Below are 25,847 nucleotides of genomic sequence, written 5' to 3'. Positions count from 1 at the left end.
AGATGTCAATCAGAGAGCAGGAATTCCCTAACACTGTCAAGTCACCAATCAAACAATGACATGCACTCTGCTTGCCTTGTCTTCCTGAAGCTTCTCTGGTTCAACAACTCATCTTTATATATCTAATCATAGTTTAAATATGCTAAGGAATTTATGTTTTAGAGATATCTGCTAGTAACTTTCTCTAAGTTCTTGTAATAAATCAATGAAAGCATTTGTAATTTGGATATGTGCTTCTCTAGTTCATCTAGTTAGGAATAATGGGAAACCTCTGATGGATGGTAATTACATAATGCTAAGTTTATTCAAGGACTTAAAATATACTTTCCCTTTGTTTACATGGTTGAACAGGTTTGTAAATTTGAGTTATTAAAAAAACTTTTATAATGAAAAGAAGTTGAGAAGTAAATTTTCCTAACCAAGTATTTCTGAACAAAAACAATTAGTCTTAAAATAAATATGCATAATATTCCATTGGAAGGGCTCTGAAAATATGCTTGGGTCTTCCATAACCTCCATAAGCTTAAAACTGCTCTAGAGAGTTGAAATCTAAGTAGACTTGGGTTGAAAATAGACATGGTGAAAAAGACATGACTTCATAAACTCCTCTTTCACCAAACATGTGTTAGTGTTAGACGAATGTAATAGGCAGACGTACAAGCAATCTGATTGAAGATAATTGCCAATAAAGTGGTCAGAACTTCAAAAAATGTCAATTTGCAAAGTGCACAGTTTGCCAGTATTCTATCTCTGCTGAAAAATTTGATTGCCTTATCTTTCTGAACCAGCAAATTCCTTTCTATAATACCAGCAAATGGTGTTATAGTGATATTCTACTGCAGCTATTATGGATCCTAAATGAAACTCCTATTGTTCCAATTTGGCTCTGAGTGGTAGATATTAGAGTCAAATGATTTTCACTTGAAGATTCCTGCAAAACTTAGCAAAATACCATTTTATAAATGCATCTGTGTTCTACATTGCTATGGATGTAGATAGAATCTTTTGTTCATTGTTCTTATGGTCTGAAAAAAATTAACAAAGCTAGTGAAGATTGCCACTGGTCAAACGTAAAGCCTTTCATTGTTTATACCCAGTAATCTGAAAAGTAAGCAGTTAATAAAAATAGGATTGCTGGCCTCAGAATCAAATCATTTTCTTAATTTTCAAAGTATAAAAAGAAGCATACCTCTGCTTTTCAAAGAGGGGGAAAAAATTCATATACCAGCAATCAGTGTTGCCTTTGATAAAGTTGGGCTTAAAATTCTGTTCAACATATATTTACGGAGCACCTATTATATCTTAGGTACTATGGGTAGAACTGTGAAAAAAAGACAAGGTTCCAGTTATTAGGGAGCTTATACAAATTTGTATAAAGTAGACATATATACAGATCACTTCAAAACCTCTTGAAAAGACACTGTGGCAGTGATACTGTGGGAGAGGAACCCACAAAGTACACTGGATATGGTGGGCTCCTTGGAAGAGGGAATATCTGAACCGAGTTTACACAGAGGGATGAGAGATGGGAGAAAAGGAATTCACCAGATAAAGGAGTAGGGTAAAGTTATTTGGGTAAGAAGAGCCACAAGCCAAGTATACAGGCAAGAAAGAATTCATAGTACGTGGAGAATTACAGTTCTCTGGCACGGCAGGTGAGAAGAGCAGCAGGGCTAAGCTAGGTAGGAGCAGATCTTGGGAAGCCTTATATATGTAATATCCTGTAGACTGGCTTTGAGGATGAACTGAAGAGTTTTAAGTTGGAGAGGAGGACACATTCTCCTTTAGGTAAATCATTCTTATGGTAGCATGGAGGTGACAATAGAGGAAGTTAGGATTGGAGGCAGATGAGCAGTTAAGAGACTATTGCAGTGGCCAATAAATTGACTAATAATTTACTAAATACCAGTGGTATATGTAGGAGAGGGCTCAGGGGAGTAAGGAGTGGAAAACACCCAGGCCAGGCAATAAGAGGTGCATTGTCAGGGGAAAAGTTAAAAACGATAATAAAACGGACTAAAGGTCCGTTTGGTTTTTCTTATCAGCAATGTATCAGTGATAAAATATTCCTCCACGCCGTGAGGCAGACCACTCCCAGGACACACACCTGCCTTGGCGCACCACTATTACCACATCACCTGTGCAGGGATCCTGCACTAAAGCTGTACAGGGCTGTAAGACGAAGAACGGTGTCTGACGTCCACGGGCTACCAGCCTACTAAGGGAGGTCAGGCATGTACCTCAATAACCGTAATGCTCAAATACACCTTCCACGAATCCCTCCTTTGGCAGCTGTATGCTGAGGTCACGAGCAGAAGCCAAACTAGTGCCTGCTGAGGGCAGAGCCGGCACCTCACAGGTGACCCTGGGGACCCCGTATCCCGACATGGAGCAGGGCGTGGGGTGATCCCTCCGCCGAGCACTGCTGTGAGCCACACACCTTCTCCAAGCTGGAAGGTCACGGAGCCAAAAATGCACGGCAGCTTTCACCATCTCTGCTCTGTACCCAGACCAGCGATGCGCACACAAGGAAATAAAGGACAGTGGAGAATATCCATAAAGACAGTTGTACAGGGAGGTGGGAGTAGTCATGAGAGGGCGACACATTCCAGAGTCCAAAGGGAAGGGGTGTATTTTGGAGAAAGCTCCTGAGTCACTCTGCTCATGAGTGGTGCCCCATGCGCGGCAGACTACGGGCTTTTCTACCAATGCTTTCCTCATCTACCTTCTTCCACCTTCCACCACCTCATCTTACCCCTTCTGTGCATTAAAGAACATCTTAAGATATCAATACAAGAACCAGTGTTAGAAACCACCAAATTCAACCCACTAATTTCCAGGAGTAAAACAAACCCAGGAAAGTTAAGTGATCTACCAAAGTCACACAACTGGTGGACACGGCAGTCTGGAATAATTAACCAAGTGCTTGTTCTTGAGGGGAGAAAAAATGTGAGGAAATATCTCAGTTCTCAAAAGCAGGAGTCCTTGGGGAGAACAAAGGGAGGCAAGGTGGCATCTGTCCTTCTGAAGAGGGACATGGGGGTGTCCGGGCCTGGGGTGGTCACCCCGCAGGCTGCACAGGTGCCCAGGAGGGCTGGAACCAGAGCCTTGGGACACCACCTGGTCCAACGCGGACCTGCCCCACTTGTGGGACAGGAATGGCGAGTCTTCAGTTATCACGGGAGAAAGAAGCCCTCAAGGTTGAATTAAGCCAATTCAAAGAAAAAAAAAATGGCTCTATTTCTTGCACTCCTAAATTTATGCAGTGAAATTCTTACCAGCTACCCTCTGATGCAGGGGTTCTTAACAAGGGGTCTGTGAGTGTGAATTGAAATTAAAGAAAAATCGTTATTCTTGTGGGGACATGTTGGTGCGGGTGTGATATATTTAGTAAATAATACACAGTATAGTGTGGACTTAGTAAGAGGTCCGTGGCTTTCACCTGAGTGGCAAAGGGTTCTGTGGAACCAAAAAGGTTAAGAACCCGTGCTCTGAAGTGTTAAGTCATTCTAGAGACAGCCAGTTAAATGCTCACTGCTCTGAAAGCAGCTGTACCCAGCCTCTAACCCTGAAACTGCTTTCACTAGTTGCCCAGCATATATTCAGATCTCTTTAAATACAAATCCATGGCCTTTGATATATTATAATCATCTCTATATAAGATACATGTCTATTATATCAAGATCACCGAACACATTTTAATTTAAAAGTAATATGAGCCAACCCTTCTGCAGCACTTACCACGAGGCAGACTCTGTTCTAAGAGCTTATCTTATATTACCTCGAGGCCTCATGACAACCCTCTGCAGTAGGTCTTACTATTACCGTCATCTTACACAACAGGAAGTCAAAGTACAGAGCGGTTCAGGGCCTTGGGCAAGTTGCAGAGCAGGTAGGGCCTGGCACCAAACGCAGGCCCCCCAGCTCTAGCACCTATGCATAGCTAATTCTCATAAAAGCCCTGTAAGCTTAACCAACAAGACCACGGCACTGCCCGTGGCCTCAGGAGCCGGGGCCTGGGCCCCGGAGCTCTAGGGGTCAGCTCGCCGTCCTCGCCCGCCCTGACCCCCGGCCCTGAGGGTGGTGGTGGGCACAGTGACGATGGGAGCGGACCCTTACTAAGTACATGAAAGAGCCTGGCGCTGCGATAGGGCGCCATGCATACCTTATCCCTGTTAATCCACACGGCAGTTCTGGAAGGTGGGTGGCAAGCTTACCCATAATAAACAGGGAACAAAGGGAGACAAAAGAGGCTGGCCCAGGCTCCAAGTGGCAAAGCCAAACCCGGAGCTCCCATTGTCTGGCCTCCCACACGCCGTACCTAAGAGCACGACCTGCAATGAGGCAACACGCAGGAAATGCCCTCCCACAGAGGTCTCCCTGTTTGCCCAGGAAATAAGGTGTGCTCTTCACACAAAAGAGTGTAAACAGATGTATTATAAGGAACGTTACCATAATTGAGGATTAAGGCCCTGACTGATGGTTTATATGATGATTACACACATGCACACGACCAAACACATCACAAGAGAGAAAAGATATAATCAACCTCTGTAACTTACTTAAAATAGCAAAATCAGGTCCCAAACCCTGTTTTCTACACAAGGTTCTATGCAGACATTAAGGAAAGGGACAGTATAAAGAAGAAACAGAAGCGGCACTTACTAAATTTGTTTGGGGTCATTTCCTGATATATTCTATGATTTTATTATCTAATTCTATTAAATGCTAAGGAAAGACACAGTAACAGAGGCTTTAGAGTGCTGTGCAGAATGAGCTTCCTTCCTTCCCTTAAACCATAATGCCCCAGAGCTGGCAGGGACCCTGGGGCAGGGAGGGAGGTCTTCTAGAAAGTACCCTGCTCAGTTGAGGCTCTGCAGAGAAGCCCTCTCTTGGGCTGCCCAAGCAGCTCGGGTTGTCCTCTCCCCTAGAATTCAGAGACTCGCACCAGAGTGAAAACTCCAACCCTCACCCCGCCAGGAAGTTCCGACTGACCTCAAGGTTGGTATTCCTTCCTCTCCTGCCATTAGCAATCAGGACCAAGTCTTCTTCAATCCGACCAGGACTACCCTCTTCGGCTCACTTCTCTCTCCTGAGCACCTGGCTAGATCCACGGAGCAGGCCACACTGGCTAGAGCATACATCCCCCCCATAAAGAGCACTCATTTAGTGGATGTACCCTCCCCCCCCCCGCCCACCTACAGTGGTTAAAAACATTTAACACTTTTACTGACTTTGGAAACACACACACATATCATTTGTCTGAAGCTCTGGTTACAAGCTCCGTTTTGGTGTCGAATGCCCCATGTGAACTTGGCCGCATGCTTCAAACTCCGCATAGTTTCCTCATCTGGAAGATGGGGATAACATCGACTTCACAGGTTTTGTCTTCTAGCACATGAATATATCTCATGCCAATATTCATCCCATGGCTACCTGACCGGCATGCTGGCAGATATTTAAACCACACCTAAGAAGTTGCAGTCGTATCGTACAATGAAATGGGCAGCTTAAGAGAGAAGCCAACCGTCAACTTTTTCCTCATAGAAGTGAGAGGAAGAACTTATACATAGCACTGCCCCGCGGACTATGTTTGTGCAGCCTAGAAAGGAGGAAAGTGACAAATCTAGAAAAATTTACCTTCAAAGGAATGTTGGTGCTACAGTAGGAATTACTAAAGCTTAATCTTAACTCTATGTTTTTAAGTAAAACCTACCATCTGGGCTGCTGCACATTAAAGTGGATTTTACTTTATTTTGGTTCTAGCTGGCAAGGTCTTATTACAGAAGCATCCTGTAACAGTTAGTTCCCAAGCTACTTATCTCAACATGTTTATTTAAATTCTCTTCAACTCTTTTGCAATACAAGTGTGGGGCGCTCAGGATTTCTGAGGGAGTCAGTGCTGACTCTGCAGAGTAAATCCCCAAGGGAGAAAGTCAAGAGGTGATAAGAAGGTCAAGTAGAATGCAGAGAAAAAAAGAAAGACAAGTTTGGTGGTTCTTTAAAAATGAAGACAGAAAAATTCTTGCCTGCACTTTAATTCTATTTCGTCTTGCAAAAATCTCCTACCTCCTGCTATTTTACTCTGCTCAACCTCCTCCTCCTCAACTACTTTGACTTAAAAAAATGAACTAAGCCTTGCTGCGTGTCCATAAAGCTCTCTTCTTTATCCTGGACTGTTTAAAGGAGGATCAAAAGAGCTATCCCATCTACTGTTGCTGGACACTAGCCGGGCCTATCTCCTTGGGATCTTCTAAAACCCAAGGATGCATCTTCAACCATGACCTTAGAAGATTTTTTTTCTTCTTTTGGCTTTTTCACAATGCTGAATTAGTAGCAGGGACCATGGAAATAAAGAAATGTACAAGAAAGGGCAAGTCTTCTAACAGGAACAAGCGATCAGTCAGCGTGTTTCCAGAACTCCTTGAAAATTTCACCACGGATCCATTCCCACCTCTGACACTTGGTGGCTGATAGGTCATAAACAAAGGCCGACAGGGTTATCTTTTCTCGCACAGGAGCTTTCGCTTTTGTTTTGTTTATTACTTATGATTGTTTGAATTGTCGCTTCTGTTGTCTCACATGAGGTTTCATTAATCCTTTCTTTCCTTTTTAGACTGTCATCCCTTTCATCTGTTTGCTAAATACCCTGTCATGAGTTTCGCTTAATTTTTTAACTTTTTAATTGAAAAGATTTAAGGCTATATTCACAAAGAAAAGTCAGTAAAATTTTAGGAAAATGGTAAAATAAAAACTGCCTAGAGGATGTAATAATTATATGGCTGACCCTAAAATTCAATCCAAACTATTAATCATCACACAATTCTACCACTGAGAGGCAAAATAAGATTTCATAAACTATTTCATCACATGCGTGTGTGTGCCATGACTAGGTTCAGCTGTTTTTTTTTTTTATCTTGATTAAGGCATTATTATCTCAATTGGGCCCATTGTTTACCCTGTGATATATAGAGAGGGAATATTTTCATCCCCATTTTACAGATAAGAAATCCAAGGCTTATTAATTTGCCCCAAGATTTATACAGAAGCCTGGATAGAAAACCATGTTTTCAAAATTCAAGCCCATCTTGCTTCCTAATAGTGAATATAAGAATTTCAACCACTGCCAGTTGTTGGGCAGTGACTCTGGGCCAAGCACTGTGCCTGAGTGCTTTGCATATATATTCTGATCACAGAGTCAGGAAGTAACAGAGCTAGGTGTCCTGATTCAAGGGTGCAAACTCTTAATCAGTACACTCTACTGCTACATACTATATATGCACAGGGCATTCTCAGAACATGCTGAATTTACATAACATTATCATAAATTAAATAACAGCCAAATTAAAACCTTTTCAAATGAAGATTAAAAAAAACAGTTTTTTTTTTTTGCCTTTCAGAAATGTTATTGAAAAAAATTGGCAAGAGACATGAAGTATGTTTGTTCTTGTGCTTCGATGATGATTAATGAACTTCTTTTTGGAAAGGCAAGATCTGTACTTGGCATTAATATCATAAACTTTTCTCATCCCAGTATCTTCTCTTTAGGTGGGTAAAGAAGTTACATAAGGCAGTGATTAATGAGATGCCACAAATGTTGATTTGGTCCCAAATAGGGACTTTTTTTTCTCTCTCTCAAATCTAAATGCTTCACCAAAACTAATTTTAAGTCACACTACAAATATGAGTAAAGTGCCGATTCAAGTTGAAAATACATCATATGCTCAACCTGAGTCCATATGCTTTTTTCCACTTTCTTCCTGTTTTGCTAGAAAAAAACATCCTTGAACAGTTTGAGATTCCAAGAAGGTATTGCCATTTCTTTTTCTTAAAACCATTGGCCAGATTCAGTTTTTGGATACGGCTTGGGTTTAAATGGTAGCTGCACCAAGTATTTAAATATGGGATCCCCAAGGCATGACATGAAATTTTCTAAATGGCAAGTTTCTCCCCTTGGGAGTGAAAAGCTTAATTAGCAATATAATGGTGGGTGGCGATGGAGAAATACATGAATATTTTCATCTTTCTTCTATCTAATCCTGTTGATGTGCTCTAAACAAGTTGAAAGAATAATTCTTAGTCCCAAACAGGGAAGTTCTGCTGAATTGAAGGCATCACATGATTTCTTTGGGCCATTTAAAATAAGCAACACTATTGATTTCCAAGTATCCAGAGGCATGTTCCCTGGCTGAATCCTCAGAAGAAATATGCCAGGCAGAAAACCAAAGCTGTTATGCCACCTTCTTAAAAGCGGCTGCCCAAGAAAGCTTATTTATTCAACACCTAATGTTTTCATGACAACACATAAGACTTCCCACATTAGAGCTCTAAAGCATAGAATGGCCACATTGTTTTGGAAATGAGTACATAGGTATAGAAGACATCAAATAAAGTAGAAGCTGAAGTTATTTTACTTTGATGAAAAATTATTATAACCAAGGATATTTTAAAATAAGAGGTTTAGTTTCAGTCCCAGGAGCAACCAAGTAAATTAAGAAGAGATTTGTAAAATTAAGGTGTGTGTGTGTGTGTGTATTTACAGGGGCAAAAAGAAAGAAATAGAGGAAAAGAGGGTCTCTGAACTCAAATGAATAACCACAAATATTTTTCCTCCTATTTCCAAAAAGCTTTGGGGAAGTCAGTCTGTCATATTTTATAAGCAAAAATTCTGAATATTTCAATATTATTTGTATTTGGTAAAATGATTATCTCAATAGCTACACAGCAACACCAGAGAATGTATTACGATATATTTTTGTACAAGATAACTTAAGAGCTGAGCAATTTATGCATATGTATAATACAGCACAAAATAAAAAGTAAACATTTGTCAACCTATATATATTTAAATTTTGTAAAATGCTGTTAACACAGATTTTCCAAAAAATATGTTGATATATTTGTGGTGAATTGAGATTATTTATGAATCCCAAAAAGAGAGGTTATGTTTGTAAAATTTATTCTTCTGGGTGTGATAGCCTTCGAATGCATTAGATTCTGCTTACATGTCTTGATTAAATTACCTGTTAAGATTAGTAGGGCATGACTCAAATTAAGCCCCGCCCCCTTGGGGGGCTAATATAAACAGACACTCACTCAAGAGGAGAGAACTTAGTCATTTCGGTCCTGCCATGTGACAGAAGGGAGAAGGCTCAAACCGCTAAAGCCCCAGAGAAAGCTGAGCCAGTTGCCTGACAGTTTGCTGCTGAGCAGCTGAGAAAGCCTGGAAAGAACAAACCCTACACCAGACTGATAGAGGAGGCCCAGAGAGAAGAGCTCGTTTAGAAGTCACTTCCTCATGTCTATATACCTTAGGTGCACACCCGGTAGGCACAGCACCCCTGTAATTCCCTGATCGCAGATCTCACACAGGTACTTCTGCTCCCTGACACTCTATGTTCTGTGAGGGAAAACACAGCTTGTTCACCCTTGGAAATGTCACACCAAATCTGTGTACTTGTCGAATGGCTGAATGGACGAATGAATAAACAAATACGCCCTTGAAATAGAGTTACATGATAAAAGCAGATACTAAATTGAAAATACAGCACTTTATAAACATGTGCACAAAAAAAACATACTGGAAAAAAATGGATAACAAAATAAAAATATAAAGGTTGACTACCTGAGTGAGGGGATCACAGGCAATTTGATGGGAACTTTTGAAAACTTAAAAATGCAAAATTAATTTACTAAAGAAGGTCAAGTTTTTTTTTAAAGTATGTGGTCTCACTGTTAAATTCAGAAAAAAAAACACATTGCAGCAATCTATATAAAGAGCACAAAATATCATGTCATGAAAAATACTTTGACAACAAATACCCATTATACTTCTGTCACTGCTATAGTTACCTGAAAGACAATATATCAAAATAATCTGAAGACAGTTTTTACAGAACTAATATTCAAAGTTATACATTAATTCAAACAGTTGATTTCTTAAAATGGCTTTTTTTAAAAAATTCAACTTCATTCAAGTTTAATATTTAGACTGCCAGAAATTATTCTTTTCATTTCAAAACTGTTAAGCAGAGTGAGTTCTGCTGGGTGTCATCCACACAGCATGTTTCAGTGCCAGTGTCTACAGTTGTTTGTTTCAGAAGCCTCTAATGAGCTGCCTTATCTTCTGCTAGGGATTCTTCTGGTGCTAAGTTTTAATCGTCCAAATTAATTGAAACACTGTAGCATTTTCAGATTAACATTTTCAAAATTAACAATGCATAAAATAAAATCACCCATAAATCTGCTTGGTAACAGCAGCCACTAATGAACTCTGCAAAACGGGCCAGATCCTACTGCTAATTTGCAGTGTACTATACAACTAAACCTCAGGAAATAAGCTTTCCTTTGTCCAAACTTGGCATATGTAGGGTACACAGAAGATACCCAGAAAGATGAGGTCTTTGCAGTCAAAAACACTGTAATTAAGTCCTGGCACATGCTGGGTTCTGGGTAACCTTAGGTAAATTGCTCAACCTCTCAGACCATTTGTTCCTCCCTCCACTAATAAATGTTGATGTCTCTACTTAAGGTTTGAGACTATTACAGACTCTAAGATGAATCCCAATGATCTCTGTTTCCGTTATTCAAATACTTATTTACTCTCCTCCCCTAAATGTGAGCAGGTCCTATGACTTGCTTCTAGCCAAGAGACAATGGTATTGGGCTGTTACGTCCATGATTGCATTACATGAGCTCTTAACCTCCTTCTTGTGGGCAGATTCTCTCTCCTTCATGGTGTGTCCACTCTCTGATGAAGCACATGGCCCTGTTGGATGTTGGGGGTGGCCACATGGAAGGAAACGAGGACAGCCTCTGGCCAACAGCCTGCTAGAAACTGAGACCCTCAGCCCCAAAGGAACCACATTTTGCCAACAACCACATAAGTTAGCTTGGAAGTGGATCCTTCCCCAGCTAATCCTTCAGATGAGATACAGCCCTGGCCACGGTTTTGTTTTTTCTTTTCCTCCTGAGGTACCAGGGCCAGGAAATGAACCCAGGACCTCATATGTGGGAAGCCGGCACTCAACCCCTGAGCCTCATTGGCTCCCTGAGTTAGTTTTTTCATTGGTTTTGCTTGTTGTTTGTTTGTTTGTTTTTAGAAGCCACCAGGAACTGAACCCAGGACCTCCCATGTGGGAAGCAGCGCTCTACCACTTAAGCCACATCCGCTCCGTGGTTTACATCTTCAGTGAGATTTTGTGAGAAACCTTGAGGCAAAGGTCCCAGCTAAGCCATGTCTAGATTCTGACTTACAGAAACTGAGAGGTAATAAATGTGTGTTGCTTTAAACTGCTCAATTTATGGTAATTTGATACATAGCAATAGAAAAGTAATTAGTGACAACCATACTACCACCATCATTTATAGAGCACTCGCTATGTGCTAAACCTTGCTGACAAATGCCTTATCATTTACTCTTCAGAGCAACACTAGAGCAGGGGTTCTTAACCAGGGGTTTGTGAGCTTAAATTGAAATTCAAAAAAGCATTATTCTTGTGGGGACGCGTTGTGGGTGTGATATATTTATTAAGTAATACACGGTACAGTGTGGCCTTAGTAAGGGTTCTGTGGTTCCCACCTGACTGGCAAAGGGGTCCATGGAACAAAAATCATGAAGAACCTCTGCCCTGGAGGGTGGCTGCTACTATTACCCCCATATTAGAGATGATGAAACAGGTTTGCCTGCCCAATTACGCAACTAATAAGTGGAAAGGTAGGACGGAAGTCCAGATTGATGCCAGTATAGTGCCCGCAATCTAATACATGGAATACAGCTGCTCTGAAGACTGAAAGTGCAGATGTCAGTGAGGTGGCCTGATAGGCACTTTCTTTCTCCATTACTCCTCTCTTGCTTCAAAGGCAGTTTGAGTTCAAATTTCATGCCCCAGGGCTGCATTCTCTGGCCCTCCTATAGGGGAAGGTGTCTTTCTTCCCGTCTGCCCCTATAAACCTGGCATTAGATCCTGTTTCCTCAACTCACCTGTAGATAGGGAAGAGGCGAACAAAGGATTGCCTCCTTCCAGAAACACAGTGCCTGCATCCAAAGGAAAATATCAACTTAAGCTATTAGGTACAATGAAAGGGCTACAAGAAGATATTATGAGGCAAGAAAGGTGCCGTTTTCTTAGTATCCCTACAACTCAATGCTATGACTAAGAAGGAGCCTTTGTGGGAAACTCCAGCCCGTTTCAGGTCCATTCCTCCAGACGGACCTCTTTTGATACCAGAAAACAATCAAACAGAAGGGACTACAAGTGGGAAAAGGACAAGGCAGGAGTGTAGAACACCTAGGTACAGCATGCTCCAGAAGAAAAAGGTCTGAAACTTGTAGGCAAGAGCCCGTGTGCATTACTATATCTGCTTAGACCAAGCTTCTCTTTCCCCCTCCCCCCTTCTTTTGCAAATGTAACCCCTCCTTCTCACAGAAGACTAGTTCCACCAGAAAGCTGAGTCCGCTCCTTTCTCCATCTCAGACATGGGCACAGAAGCCAGGCTGGCCAATCACAGGTATAGTGACTTTCAGAGAGGAGCATATGGCCAAGGTCAGGCCCATTAAAGCCCTTCCGGGGATTTCTGTCAGATTGACTGGGGTGAAAGGTATTGTATTTCTCTAGAAAAGGCATTGTAGTTCTCTAGCTGTGGGGGCAATGATGATTTCAACTCTGTCTCCATGTGAGACAAACCCACCTGAGAAGGAAGTCAACAGAAAAGAAAGAATTAAGAAACAGGGAAAAGAGCACCCTAATGATATCATTTGGGCCCACAGGTCCAACTCTGCCTGAAGTTAGCACTCTAGATTCTCAGTTGCCTGGGTCAGTAAATCCTCCGCTCGTTCTCCACGCCTTAAATTGACATAGGTTTATGTCACTTGGCAACAACCCAAAAAATACTGGATGATATAGAGTTGAAGTCACCTAAACCTGGCAATCGACTAATAGCTTTATTTAAACATCTATAGTTCTATATAAATTCACTTCATTACTGAGGCACCAGTTAGGTATTTTGTTTCCTTGTCACATTCCTTCTTCAGTTCACAATGAATTCTCCCTCATCTGCCTTCATAGTCAGCTACACTATTCATTACCTATTCCATCCTCTTTGGGGGTACATCATGTACCACAGAATATTATTATTTGACATGTCTTATCTTTCCAACAAAATCACAAGATTCTCAAGTACAAGGTAACTTCCCTCTATCCTAATATCTGTTCAGAAAAAAATGAGTCTCAAAAGAAAAACTATTTTTAAAAACAATTATAAAAACCCAACAAAGTTTTCTTTTCAAATTAAAATGTTTAAAGTCAACTGGATTTGAATGTATTGAAAGATAACTAAAGTGTCAAAATGAGCCATTTTGACAGAAATTCCACAAACTCTACTCCAATATTCTAATTTATTCTATTTGTATATAGAACTGTTGTACTAATAAGATTATAAACTATAAACTGGTATCATTTGGATATCACTTGTATCAAATATTATTTGCAGCTAATATGTTTTGACCCAAATGGTTCCCTTTAGTTACCTTATTTCACACTAAAGCTCTGAAAGAAGGTTACTTGGTTCGCAGAGGCTGTTGGCCCAAAGGAATTTTTGAAGCTTCTTTGACTACCTAGATTTACGTGACACTTCCTTTTCCTTCTGAATTGGAATAGTATTCAACCAGCAAAGCTCTAACCTGGCCTTACAAGCTTAAATAAGGAGCTTTCTATTAATAAAAATAAACATTAAAAGAAGCTCCCTAGGTTCAAGACCTGCTTTTCAGATGTTTTTCTAAATATTTAATAGATACATAGTTTATTTTCTGAAGATATAATTGCTATAACAGAGACTATAAATAAGAAGTGCATAAACGAGCCAGAAGTTGGTTCTGTATATAATAACCTAATGTTTTGTTATTTAAATAACCCACACAGTTCATGATGCATTTCCCACCACAAAGCACACCCTGTGTATGTCTTCAAATCATCACCTTGTCCCAGGTCCTATTTTGAAGGGACCTGAGCAGTACAAAAGCCTGGTTTGGTGAACCGGGTACAATCCTGCAGGATGATAGCAATGGTCATCCTTTGTGAACTCTGAATGAACCTTTAAAGAGAGAAGCAAGTCCTCTGCAAACCAAACGAAAAAAAAAAAATATGAGCAAGGGACTCTGCTGCACATTTCAGCAATCTGTTATCACGGTAAAGGGAATGAGAAAGGTAGTCCTGAAAATAACTACGAGGGGATCAACTGCCTTAGAGCAAAACTAGTCTTCTGTCCATAGTTTAATAGACGCTTGGAAAAACCAGCTATTTTAAAACCAGAGCATGCTCCCCAGCATTCATTCACAGCTTGGATTTCTCATTTCTCTGCAATGAATCCTAATCACTGGGTTCTATTGTCTCCGTTTTTTTCAAGTTCATTCTTTCAATGTGAACTATATTTTTACACATTTACAATTATGTTCCCAATATTTAGATTAGGATTTATATTTGATGAGAAATTAGCTTTGGAGGTAACTGATTAATATGGAAATATTATAATCTATGGAAATTCAATACTTATTTATCATAGACAAAAGCTCATTTACAAAACCTTCAAGACATATACATTTTTCTCACTCAAAAAAATGTATTTTTAGATCAGTGATTTTTAAAATCCCAGGTTGCTATTTTTCTTATCAATGTTTTCTATTTGGAAACTAAAATATTAAACTTCTCTATTGAGCAAATTGACATCATCCTTAAAAACAAATCTAAAAGAAACCAACAATTCTGTCTAGATTAGGAATAAATTTGGCAATTCTTTGAAATTAAAGCGTTAAGGAGAACAGTACTGAACTGTCATTCAATACCATGAACCAGCATAAAAAATTATTTATATGAAAAAAACATATATATATATATATATATATATATATATATATATATATACCACACATAACCAAGCTTAAAAGCAATTTGGTCCACAGTTGTCTCTCTTCTCCAATTCCTTTTGCAATTTTGCACATACTACATATTTTGATCTTTTTTAATATGTATAACAGCCTATTCACTAATTGTTTTTATGGCAGTATGCCTTACCACACTGGATCAGAATATATAAAATAGTATATAATATTTAAATGTTTAATATGTCCATACATACATATATGCATTTATGCAATCAAAACTTTGCGCCTATATCTATCATTTCCCTAGGTGGAAAATAAATTCCTATGGACAGGGACCATGTTTTATACTTAATGACACCTCCGGTGCTTAATGTCATATGAGACAGAAAGTAGGTAATGAAAGAAAGATTTCCTGAATCCCTTTCTTCATATAAGACTAAGTAGGAGTGGCATTATATATTAATCTAATCCACTTGAAAGAGAAAGTAACCATCTTTGAAGATATCTCTGCTAAGAAAGAGTCTGACAACATCCCCTCAATGAAAGAGACACATGTATCTCTGTGTAATCAGGAGTTAAATAATGAGCACATGAGAGGCCAGTGCTCTCAGAAAAAGACTCTTACCAGTTTAACTAATATCTATCCATTTATGTTCAAGGTTATCACTATTCACATGAGCAACTCAGATCAAAAAGGAAGTGAACTACCTAAACCTTCCCATCTAGTCCATCAATTTTTTAGGCAGCACCATGCAAAACAATGGCTGGAATATTTAAAAAGCTGGTGACTATGGATTTAAATATAAGATGCTATGAGTTCCACAAATATAAGACAATTCTGAGTAGTCTAAAAACACAGACTTACTTAGTTAAAAGAAAAAAAACGCATACAGGTATGCAGATTTGCCACATGCAAACTGAAATAATCCTTTATCTCCTATACTTACTAGAAGGAAATTTTTAAAGCCTCAGTATTAAAATTTAATTGGTAACTCTGACCTTGAGTGCCACTTTAGGTGAAAAATATAACACCAGTGCTCGCATTTTCTTGAGATTTATGATTTCATGTTCTTGAAAAAGGCCTAGCACCTCCGTGTTCCTGAAATAATTGATCTGTCTTTTTCAAGTGTTATTTTCCTGATACCAACATCTGTCTCAGGAAGAAAAGTACAAACTGATGAAAATATCCCGCTATATTTAAGAAATCCAAAAGAGCTACCAGAATTTGCATCTAACACATTGCTATATTTATAAAAGCAGTCAAGATTACAAATTGATAAATGTCCATGCACATAACAGAAGATAAGGAATAAACTAAATTGCAAAGCCATTTGCAAATATTATCTGGAAAGATGAACCATATTATAAAGAATGGATATTTTTAAAGTGCTAATAAGCCACAATGCGAACTGATGGCACTTATCTTTCTTGGGTTTCACTAGAACTCCACAGTATGCATTTTCAACTTTGGGATTTTCCCTTCTTTGTCACTTTATCACAATCACAAACACAACTAACTTCACCAAAAAATTCTCAACCACCATGCTGACGGCTGTTCACAAAGACAAGCAGAAGATCACAGAAGCTAACAGGTAAGCAGGGTACTCTGGAATAATGGAAAATCTGGAAATGACAGCGATTATGTTATTTCCTGCTTCTTGGGAAACTCTACATAAAATTCAGGGTGCAAAGAAATAACTGGAAATATTATTGATTCTCCTACACCTGACAAAATGCCCAGTGTTAGATAACATGCTCTAATACAAAGTAATTGTTAGAATAATTACTACCTCTTAGCATTTACGGCATAATAGACACAGTTCTAAGTACTTTCCATGTATGAACTTAATCCCTACAAGAACTGCATAAGGAAGATACTGCTATTAGTCTCCTTCTATAAATGAGGAACTTGCTGACGGTTAAACAGAGTAAAGAGCCCAGGTAAAGTGACTTGGAGAGCCGCTTCCCACCACTATACCACGTTTCATTAGAACACGGGCAGGAAGAATTTTAAAAAGCAACAGAGCCAACACGTACAGAAAAAGAGTGTAGCTATTCATTAATTCATTTAACAAATATTTATTAAGCACCTCCTACCCACAGAATTGTGCATTAACTTCCTTTCCAGAACAAAAGGTCTTTGGAGAAGACATCTGAAATTTGAATCTGATGAAGTGGTTAAACTTGGCCTCCCAAACCCCTGAATCTGTTTTTCTACAAGCCACCCTCCATAAGGCCCTGGAAAGCAAGTCTATCAGTACTTAGAGAGGTCCACTAAATTAGTCAGAAGAGGACACACAAAAGAATTTTCCTTGGTTAAAGCACTAACCGTCAATCATGTACCTTGGGAGCCGTTTGCCCACGCTGAGGCAGGTTCTCTTTTACTAATCCCTTGTGTAAACACTTTGGGGTGAAATATCTGCCATACAACCATGGAAATGTGGAAATGTGCTGAACAGCCGCATCAGCATCAGCTCAGAGCAGGAGAGTCATCCAGAAAGGGTCAGCTTTGAACAGAGAAGCTTTGCAACCTGCCTGCAGAAAGAGGTAGATATGCAAACCACAGCAGCCCTGACACATCACTCAAGCCTAACACCAAAAAAAGATAGCTACGGTGGGACAAAGTTGTTACCACATTAGCAGCCACAACAGGCAGGAGCCTCAACTTTTTTTTTTTCCCAAAACTGCAGAAAAATGAGCAATACACTCTAAATTAAATATAGTCTTATAAACATAACATACAGTAGCATTTCTTTTGTATTTTTAAGGTTTCCAGAAAAGTTATACCCAGACAAAGCCATCATCTTAAGGATAAAGGAGAGAAATTATTTTATTATTGATGCACTTTGCCATATTTATGACCTGTGAATTCAGTGTTGTTCCCCCCCCCCCCCAAATAATCTAAGGACTCTTAAAAAAATGTGACTGTAAAGTAAAACTTTAGTAGTCAAAATACGCTCCTACTGGCACACTACTCATGTAGAAACACATTACACTGGAGAAAAATGGCCTAAAAAATGTCCAGAAAACAGAGAAAACATTTAGAAATCCACACTTACAAAGGAAAGATAATTTTCTGAAATAGAAATACTGCAGCTCACACAAATTTTTTTTAAAATTGCTTTCACGGTCATACATGACTATAGACAGAACAGGGGGAATCACTTCTAAATATTACTGCAGAGTCGTCTGCAAAGGGTATTGTCTTGAGAAAGTCAGAACTATTAGAAAGTCACCCAGACCCCTATTTTCTAATGGTCTCCATTTTCTTCTGTAGTTAAAAGAATTTAAGCTGATCTCAGGGCACAAGTTAGGCAATTTCTAGCCAGAGGCAACAAAGCTCCTACAAATCTTCTCAAACAGCTCATAAACTGGCCTGACTACCACGGGTGTGGTTTCAGTTAAAAGCTGTAACGCTCTGAAAGCTAAACTTTACAACTAGGTGAACACCAGTTATGATGAGAAAGCAAAACAAAAACACACAATCCAGCAAGTTTACTCTATATTTTATGTTCCACATGATTTATCATCAAGTTCATATATTTGGAATCGTTTAACTGTGAGTACATTTTACCCACAATTATAGGTCCATGTACATAACAAATCTTTGGTAATTAAGCTGTGGAAGGCATTGCTTAATGGCTGAAAAAATAATTATACGAAAATAATGACAGGACAAACCTCACAACGTTAAAGAGAAAACAATGGAATGTTTTCTTCAGGCAAATAATCGGTCTCTAGAGAGGACACTGGCTTATAAAGTCCTTAAATTCATACTGCCCTTACAAAATATATGTACGACGAAGAAGAGTATTTTCCCAAAACGTTCCAGCCCCATAGAAAATACCAGTTTTTAAGTGCCAGCTGCTGGCTGGTTTTCTTTTGAGATTTGGGAAGGGGCAGAAGCGTGTTGGATGTGCTAGCATTAACCAGGTGCACTGGGGCTACTGAGTAAGCAAATAACCAGCTCGGTGGCTGATTATGGAAAAAGCGCGGCACAGGTGGTTATTCATCGATGACCCTGTCCTGGAGGCACTGTCAGGTGAATGATTCACAAGTAAGGTGAGGGCTCCCGGTCACACATCACACACCAAACTGTGAGGAACAAAGGCCAACGACAGACCTGACTTCCAACAGTAATTCCCATGCTCTTTACAATCACTTAACTGAAGTCGACCCAAGACGTGTCATCAGAAACACACCTGGATCCACCTGTCTGGGAGTTCTTCGGAGTCCATTGGTTCGTTTCTGTGCAGAAAAGGAAAGCAAAGTAAAACAAAGATGTGTTGGTGATTTGGCATTACTAACCTGTATTATTTCAGACAACTTTGGACGGTCATTGGGTGTTGTCCTTTTCCCAATTAAAAAGAGGACTACATTTGTTTGTAACACAGGGTGTTTTAAAGTTTGTGTTTATAATTTAACCTTTGTCGAAGAAGTCTTCCACTTGAACTTTATCACATTTGATCAATTGTTGATATGTTCTGATACCATGGAAAGAAATATCTTTTCATTTGCCTCCTCTAGAGACTTTTTTTTTTTTTAAGTCATACCAACTACAGGAAATGAGAACAAAGCCCAGGCAGCCATTCCTGGTGGCAAAATGCTCCTCGAAAGGTGCATGAGAAGCTGTAAACTGATCTAACCCTCACTCAGGTATGCCTGGCATCTGACAGAGTAGAGGCTAGAGAAGGTGTCCAACCTTACAACAAAGATCTTAAGCTCTGATTTGTGGCAAACATTTAAATGAGAACGCTGTTTTAATTAGGGACCAGTTGTATCTGGATGCTTTAAGAAACAAAACCGGCTTGCACCTGGTAAACTGTGAAAGTGAATTCTTATTATAGAGAGGAAATCCATAAGAAAAATTCTCCATGGCAGAAAGTATAGAGGAGATGCAAGACAAAAGAGATATTCAATTTCACAAATGCATTGTTGGACATGCCATTTCACAAGCATTAAATTCAACTCTACCCAATAACGATGGTAATTTTACTAATAAGGAACTGATTCTCAGTTTTTTTAGACAAATCAGTGAAATGCTGAGTCTATGACTGGCATCTAAATCAGATTTTCACAAAAGCAATTTTTCCTTTTATGTGTTTTGGGGTTCATGCCTGTGTGTGGCTCATTCAGAGCACACCTGACTTTCCTAAATACACACATACATTAGCCATGGATTCTGACATTGTTTTCATGTTGTTTCTATTTACAAGTTAAGTGAGTAAAGTTAGAGGCTTCCAAAGGGCTGCAAAGCCATCTCTCACAAATTCTCAGGTTCTCAGATAAAAGCAAATTAATGAGAACTTTTAAAAATGTACTTTTTATTTTTACCCCATTGGCTTTCAAAATGGATTTGTAAAAGTCTAATGGGACCAATGCAATCAGTGTTGTGGAGCCATTTTTAGCACGATGGGTAGCTTTACCAGAAAAATTAGTATAATGACAGTTGCTATGAGTGAGAAGAAAACATAGTTTTAAGCTTCTTGGTACAAAAGGCAAAAAAGGGAAGCAAGGTGAGTTATAGGTTTATATCTGATAACTTGAAACAAAAACTACTTTCAAAGAAAAACTCTTCCCTACCTAAAATTTTATAATTTTTTTTATACTCATACGGAACAGTGAAAAACAAACTCGACAATATTTCTGACAGAAAATAGATACAATGATGGGTCCCTTGCTATATACTTCCTACTTATCCCACCACCTTTTTAATGTACAACAGAAGCTGACTTTCCACTGCTCTTTTACCTTCTACTATTGAAATGCTTGGAAGGCAAGAAAGAATCCAATCTTCTGCTCTTATTCCTAGAGTTCCTGAACTAGAACTATTTAAAAACTATAAACTTAAAATCTAAAAAAAAGTTTGAATTCAAGAGCAATTCTCTATTACATTGAATTGAGCATTACTAAATCATTTAATTATTAAAAATGCAATGATTAAAAATGCAGATTCTAGAATCAAAACAGCAAGGTTCAAATTCAGATCATGCCACCTGGCATTTGTTTGATCCTGAGGAAATTAGTTAATATCTCTGAGCATCAGTTTTCTCATCTAGAAAATACAGGTAATGGTGATACCTATCTCATAGGGCTTGTGGTAAGAATTAAATGAGTCAATTTATGTTAAGTGCTTAAAACAGTTTCTGCCACATAGTGAGAGCTATTAAATGATAGTTTATTCTCATTACTATTATAATAACTTCATGGACTTTGTCCTGTTAATCATTTTGAGGTCAAGCACTCTCTGGATGTACATCTTTCCATGATCAAGTATTTCACTGGTATTTTGAATGGGTAAATTCACGTAAAGAATAAATTCTACTAAGTAATTGCCCTCTTGTCTATGTTTTGCATTTTTTTTCTCCCTCCTGGAAAGTCACTGAAAATCAATGACCCTGAAAACAGAAATTATTCTACAGGACAGGTGGGTGGTAGAACAAACTAGGATTCAATGATGTTAATGGGGGCGGTGGGTGGGCGAGGAGGAGGGAATGCATTTAGACAAGGGCATTTGGAGAGCTGGAGATTTATTAGATTTTAAAACCATTTAAAAAGTATTTTATAACATTGAAAACTTCTTGGAAATGTTCGGCAGAGCACAATTTAACAACTTTAAAATGCAAGTTTTGTCATTCTGTGATACCAACATATCCCCAATTCTGAACCTATATACTCAAAAGCCTGGGACGAAGCTGGACAGTTCCTTGTCTCCAACAGGATGAGGAGGGGAGCTCAGGCGGTACATCCAGCAGATGACCCCGGAACTTACAGCGCCACCAGATCATGAGAATCTGTCTTTAGACCCTTCTCAATCTCTCCGATCGACTTAGAAAAACAAAACACAACCTAATTTTATTAGCACTTGTTAGATATTTCTTGCTTCATTACCTATTACTTTGTCTTCTGAAAAAAAACAAGCCTTGCTCTCGCTCTTTCTCTTCTTGTCTCTTTTGGTAAAACCTAATTCTCTCAGGTGATTTTACCAACAAGACAAGCAAATTTCGTTTGCTCTGTGGAAGCTGGCTTGAGTTACTGTACCTGTTTTAAAAGTAGAAAAATCTGTGATAAAGAATGGATCTAAAGTAGCTAAGGAGATACATAATAATAAACTTGCTTCTTGGAGCCAGAGGGGAATTCTGAAGGTCCACTCCAGAATGGAATCTGAGATATAAACACCCGGCAACAGCCAGGAAGATCCATGAATCCTGTGACTACTAGAAACTAACCTACCTTGAGAACAAAGTGTAAAATAAATAGTTAAAAAAAAAATCACAATCATGGTTGTTAAGGGAAAGAGAACAGCATCATAAACCAGTATATGGAGAGAAGGAAGCCCCTTAAGTGAAGCAAAGAAAGAAGAATCCCAGGGCTTACAAAAGGGTTTCATCAGTTATTCTGAGAAATCTCCTGAGCATCACAGACGTATCTGATTCAGAGTGAGAGGAACTTCCACACACTGTTTTGGTAGGAAGTTAACGGTAGGGTGAAATATGTTTCTTAATCTTTTTGTGTTACACTTCTCCTTTAAACCAAGCTAAGGTTTCCAAGTGGGCCAAAAGGAGAGCTTACTGTAATGACCTAACCGAAGTAGAGATTATTAGCACAATCACACATTAAACAACAAAAATCATACTTATTATATTCAAGATCTAAGTAAGTCACTTAAAAAAAAAAAAAACGATGCCACATTTTAAAAAGATCAATGTGCAAATTAATTCCTTTGATATCAGGCTGATGTGTAATTTTTTAGAATAGAGAATAAAAGTGCCTGAGAAAATTATTTAATATCATGTGAAAATTATTAACCCACTTCTAATTAGCATACTCTCTTTCTGTAAAGATACCCACTTCACATTACTTAATTAAAGTAAAGAGAAACTATTTTTCTTGGAAAAATAATATATATTATCTAATAGGATAAAAGTAACACTGAGTTCAGAGCTCCACAAGGAAATTTATCTCAATAATCTAATAGCAGCATGAGAGAATAAATGAAGAAGGCTGCTTTCCAAGTCATCATAGGTACTTCTGGAAAAATCCTTACAGCCCTCATGAAAAATGACTAAATACTAAAAGAAATTTTAGGTTAATTCATTTTCACCCTAAAAGAATTAGGATGGCCTGATTATTGAAATTAATTATTCCATTATGGTAATATTATAGTATCCTTGATCTAGACTCTAAATTCTAAAGTATATAGACTGATATACTCTGAATGGGCATATGAAATTCCTTATATCACACTCTTGATAACTTTTATGTATAAATCATGTACTTATGCAAAAAAGTAGAAATGCCTCTTCTATGACATCTTGCTGTATTTTCACTATTTTTCGCCTACTATATAAATGTTAGCTTATTTAAAAACATGCTAATAGTATACTACTTTTAAGGAAATATAACAGTTACATGCCAAAATAATTTGGTATTTTATTCTGAAATTCTCTGAATACTGTATTTTTGGTTCACATAACTACTCACACTCATTTTACATTTTAATTTTCGCTACTATGGGGCTGTTTTGTTTTGTTTTGTTCAACACCCTATTTTGGAGGCAGGTGAGAAATCTGATACTTTGGGTTGCAGGTCAAGGCAATGATTACCTGAAATCTGCCATATTTTTCATTCTTTCATGCTTTTTAAAAATATATAACTTTATTCTCAGAGGTGACAATAATGACATACGCCTAAGCCATTAAAAGTTAGACTCTGCTCAAGCAAAAGGAAATGTTATCAGATCTTGATTTGATCAAGAAAACAGGATAACTAATCATGTTTGTGCTCCAACAGAATGCTATAGAAACCTGAAACCGCATCCTTAGATGAATAACTTTAGAAGTTTTCAGTACTGGCAAATGTTGGGCAGTGACAGTTTCATGACAGGAGATACCTGGCCAACATCCTGCAGTAAGGAACTTGGGAACGTATGCCCGTATTAGCGCCATAGCGTGCTACACTATTTGTTTGAAATTTACCTGAAGGAGTAAGTACTTAAGATTCTGAAGTATCCGCATTTCACACACAGTCTTAGACTAAATATTCACATTTTTCTCCACCTAAGATCTTCAGCCAGGGACTGAAAATTGCTGATTGTACTTGGGCATTTCATGTACAAGTACTTGCTTGCTCAGTTTATCTCTGTTTCTATCTATTCTTTTCATCTTAAATGGCACATTTAACATTCTAAAAGCTTAAGCCTGCTTAGGTTAGCAAACAAGTTGAAATGCAAGTTAGAAAAAAAATTTTAAATGTTAATCTTACCTCCAGTGGTTTGAGCGTCCCTTGTTCTGAAACAAATGTAAAAATGGGCATTGTCAGTGTAAAGTCAATTTGTTTGGTTAGCAACCTTAGCTTGTTCTCTGCAGCCTGGTAAAACACTACTGCTTTGTTTTCCTAACCTAATACCTGTAATATATTTCCAGGGTCCCTCAGGCTGGGATAGTTATTGTTTTGCAACCCAGGTTCTCTTACCTCATTGGCTTGTCCAGAAAGTAACTTATGACTCATGACTAATGTTCTAAAAGACTTACTTCAAGGTTACGCCTAACTTTTCCTGCTGCTTATTAAGCAATGTCAGTTCAACTGTATAACGCTCCTTAAAACAGGGGCTTGTCCTAAGTTTACATGCACAAGAAAAGCTTGGCACAAGCCATTCTTTCAACACACCTGGTTTTAAGAATCTAAACACAGTAAGCTACAGGGGCATTGCATTCACTGCAACAACTGCAAGTTGAACACAGTAAATAGCACATATGAATAACATTTCAATAAGTGACCGGAACTCTTAATTTCACTTTTGGGGTGAGTACAGTTTCACTGAAAATTGAAAATTAAAAAAATCTTAGGATTCGATTCTGATGCTAATCATCCTGTCAACCACACTTTTCCTTTCTGTAAATAGCAAGAACAATCCCTTCATTACATTCAGTTACTAAAAATGCCTAACGGTTACAAAGGTCCCTGAGATCTTCAGGTGAAGAACATGGCAGATGGGTCCAGGATTGTTCTGAGTAAGAGTTCACGCTGCTCGTGGAAAACTGGTGCACAGCCTTTTGGCCTCCTTTCCCCATACTCACACAAGAACATACACAGTTTATAACATCTCCAGTCAAGGGGCTTAATACCTCGTCACCTTGAGCCTATTCCTATACTTTTCCCATCCCAAATGATCTTCTAAAGCATGGGTTCTTACCTTTTTTGTTCCATGGACCTCAGGGAAGTGAAAACCACGGACCTCTTACTAAGTCCACACTATACTGCGTCTTCTTTAATAAATACATCACACCTACACCAACACGTCCCCACGAGAATAATATTTTGGTTTTTTTTTTAAATTTTCAATTCAAGCTCACAGACCCCTTGAATTTCCAGGGACCCCTTGGGGGTCCATGGACCCCTAGTTAAGAACCCCTGCTCTAAAGAAAGATCTGAGAAGAGAATAAGCAACTGAGAGAGATATCAGGAGAGTGAGGGCAGTCCTAAATGAAAATTCTGTAAGGTGTTTTTTTAAGAGGCTCTAAGAAGCCCCGGAGCCAGAGTTCAAGGGTAAAACTCCTACCAGGAAACCTGACCAGCTGCCACAGATTGCTTTACACAAGTAGACTGCCTGGGGCATGGAACGGGAGGTTGTTTTGTTTTCCCCTTCATTTTTTTCTTTTTTTTTTAAGGGACTAAAATGGAAATGGAAGATCCATAAACAGAAAGTCACCTTTCTGGAAAAAAGTCATTTAGACAAAGCCAGTTTCCATCTCTTCGTCAATTTCGAACCCTATCACTCTTGGCTTTCATGGATCATGGCATCTCTGCTAGGCCTGAAGTCTTGCTTTATGAAGGAGTATTCCTCAATAGAAAATTATTTTACTTTTTCTTATCCTCTCCATTAGAAACATGCAATAATTCAGGATAAAGATGCTGAAGAGGGGAGGTATATAGAAGGACCATGTGGCTGGACAGCATGCTTAGACTT

The 25,847-nt window shown here is 38.7% G+C and overlaps 1 protein-coding gene across 1 annotated transcript in view; it reads right to left on the bottom strand.

Moving 5' to 3' along the window:
- The window catches only part of VAV3 (vav guanine nucleotide exchange factor 3), a 362,653-nt gene that overhangs the window by 99,693 nt on the left and 237,113 nt on the right, over positions 1 to 25,847 (bottom strand). Inside the window, exons 18-19 of the mRNA XM_004481228.5 lie at positions 24,143 to 24,168; positions 19,081 to 19,126 (exon numbers count right to left, since the gene is read on the bottom strand). Coding sequence (XP_004481285.1) covers positions 19,081 to 19,126; positions 24,143 to 24,168 — 72 coding nt within the window. The remainder of the gene's footprint in view (positions 1 to 19,080; positions 19,127 to 24,142; positions 24,169 to 25,847) is intronic.

The sequence above is a fragment of the Dasypus novemcinctus genome, chromosome 9 (assembly GCF_030445035.2).
Source record: "Dasypus novemcinctus isolate mDasNov1 chromosome 9, mDasNov1.1.hap2, whole genome shotgun sequence".
NCBI classification, from domain to species: domain Eukaryota; kingdom Metazoa; phylum Chordata; class Mammalia; order Cingulata; family Dasypodidae; genus Dasypus; species Dasypus novemcinctus.
This window is presented reverse-complemented; position numbering and strand designations above follow the sequence as displayed.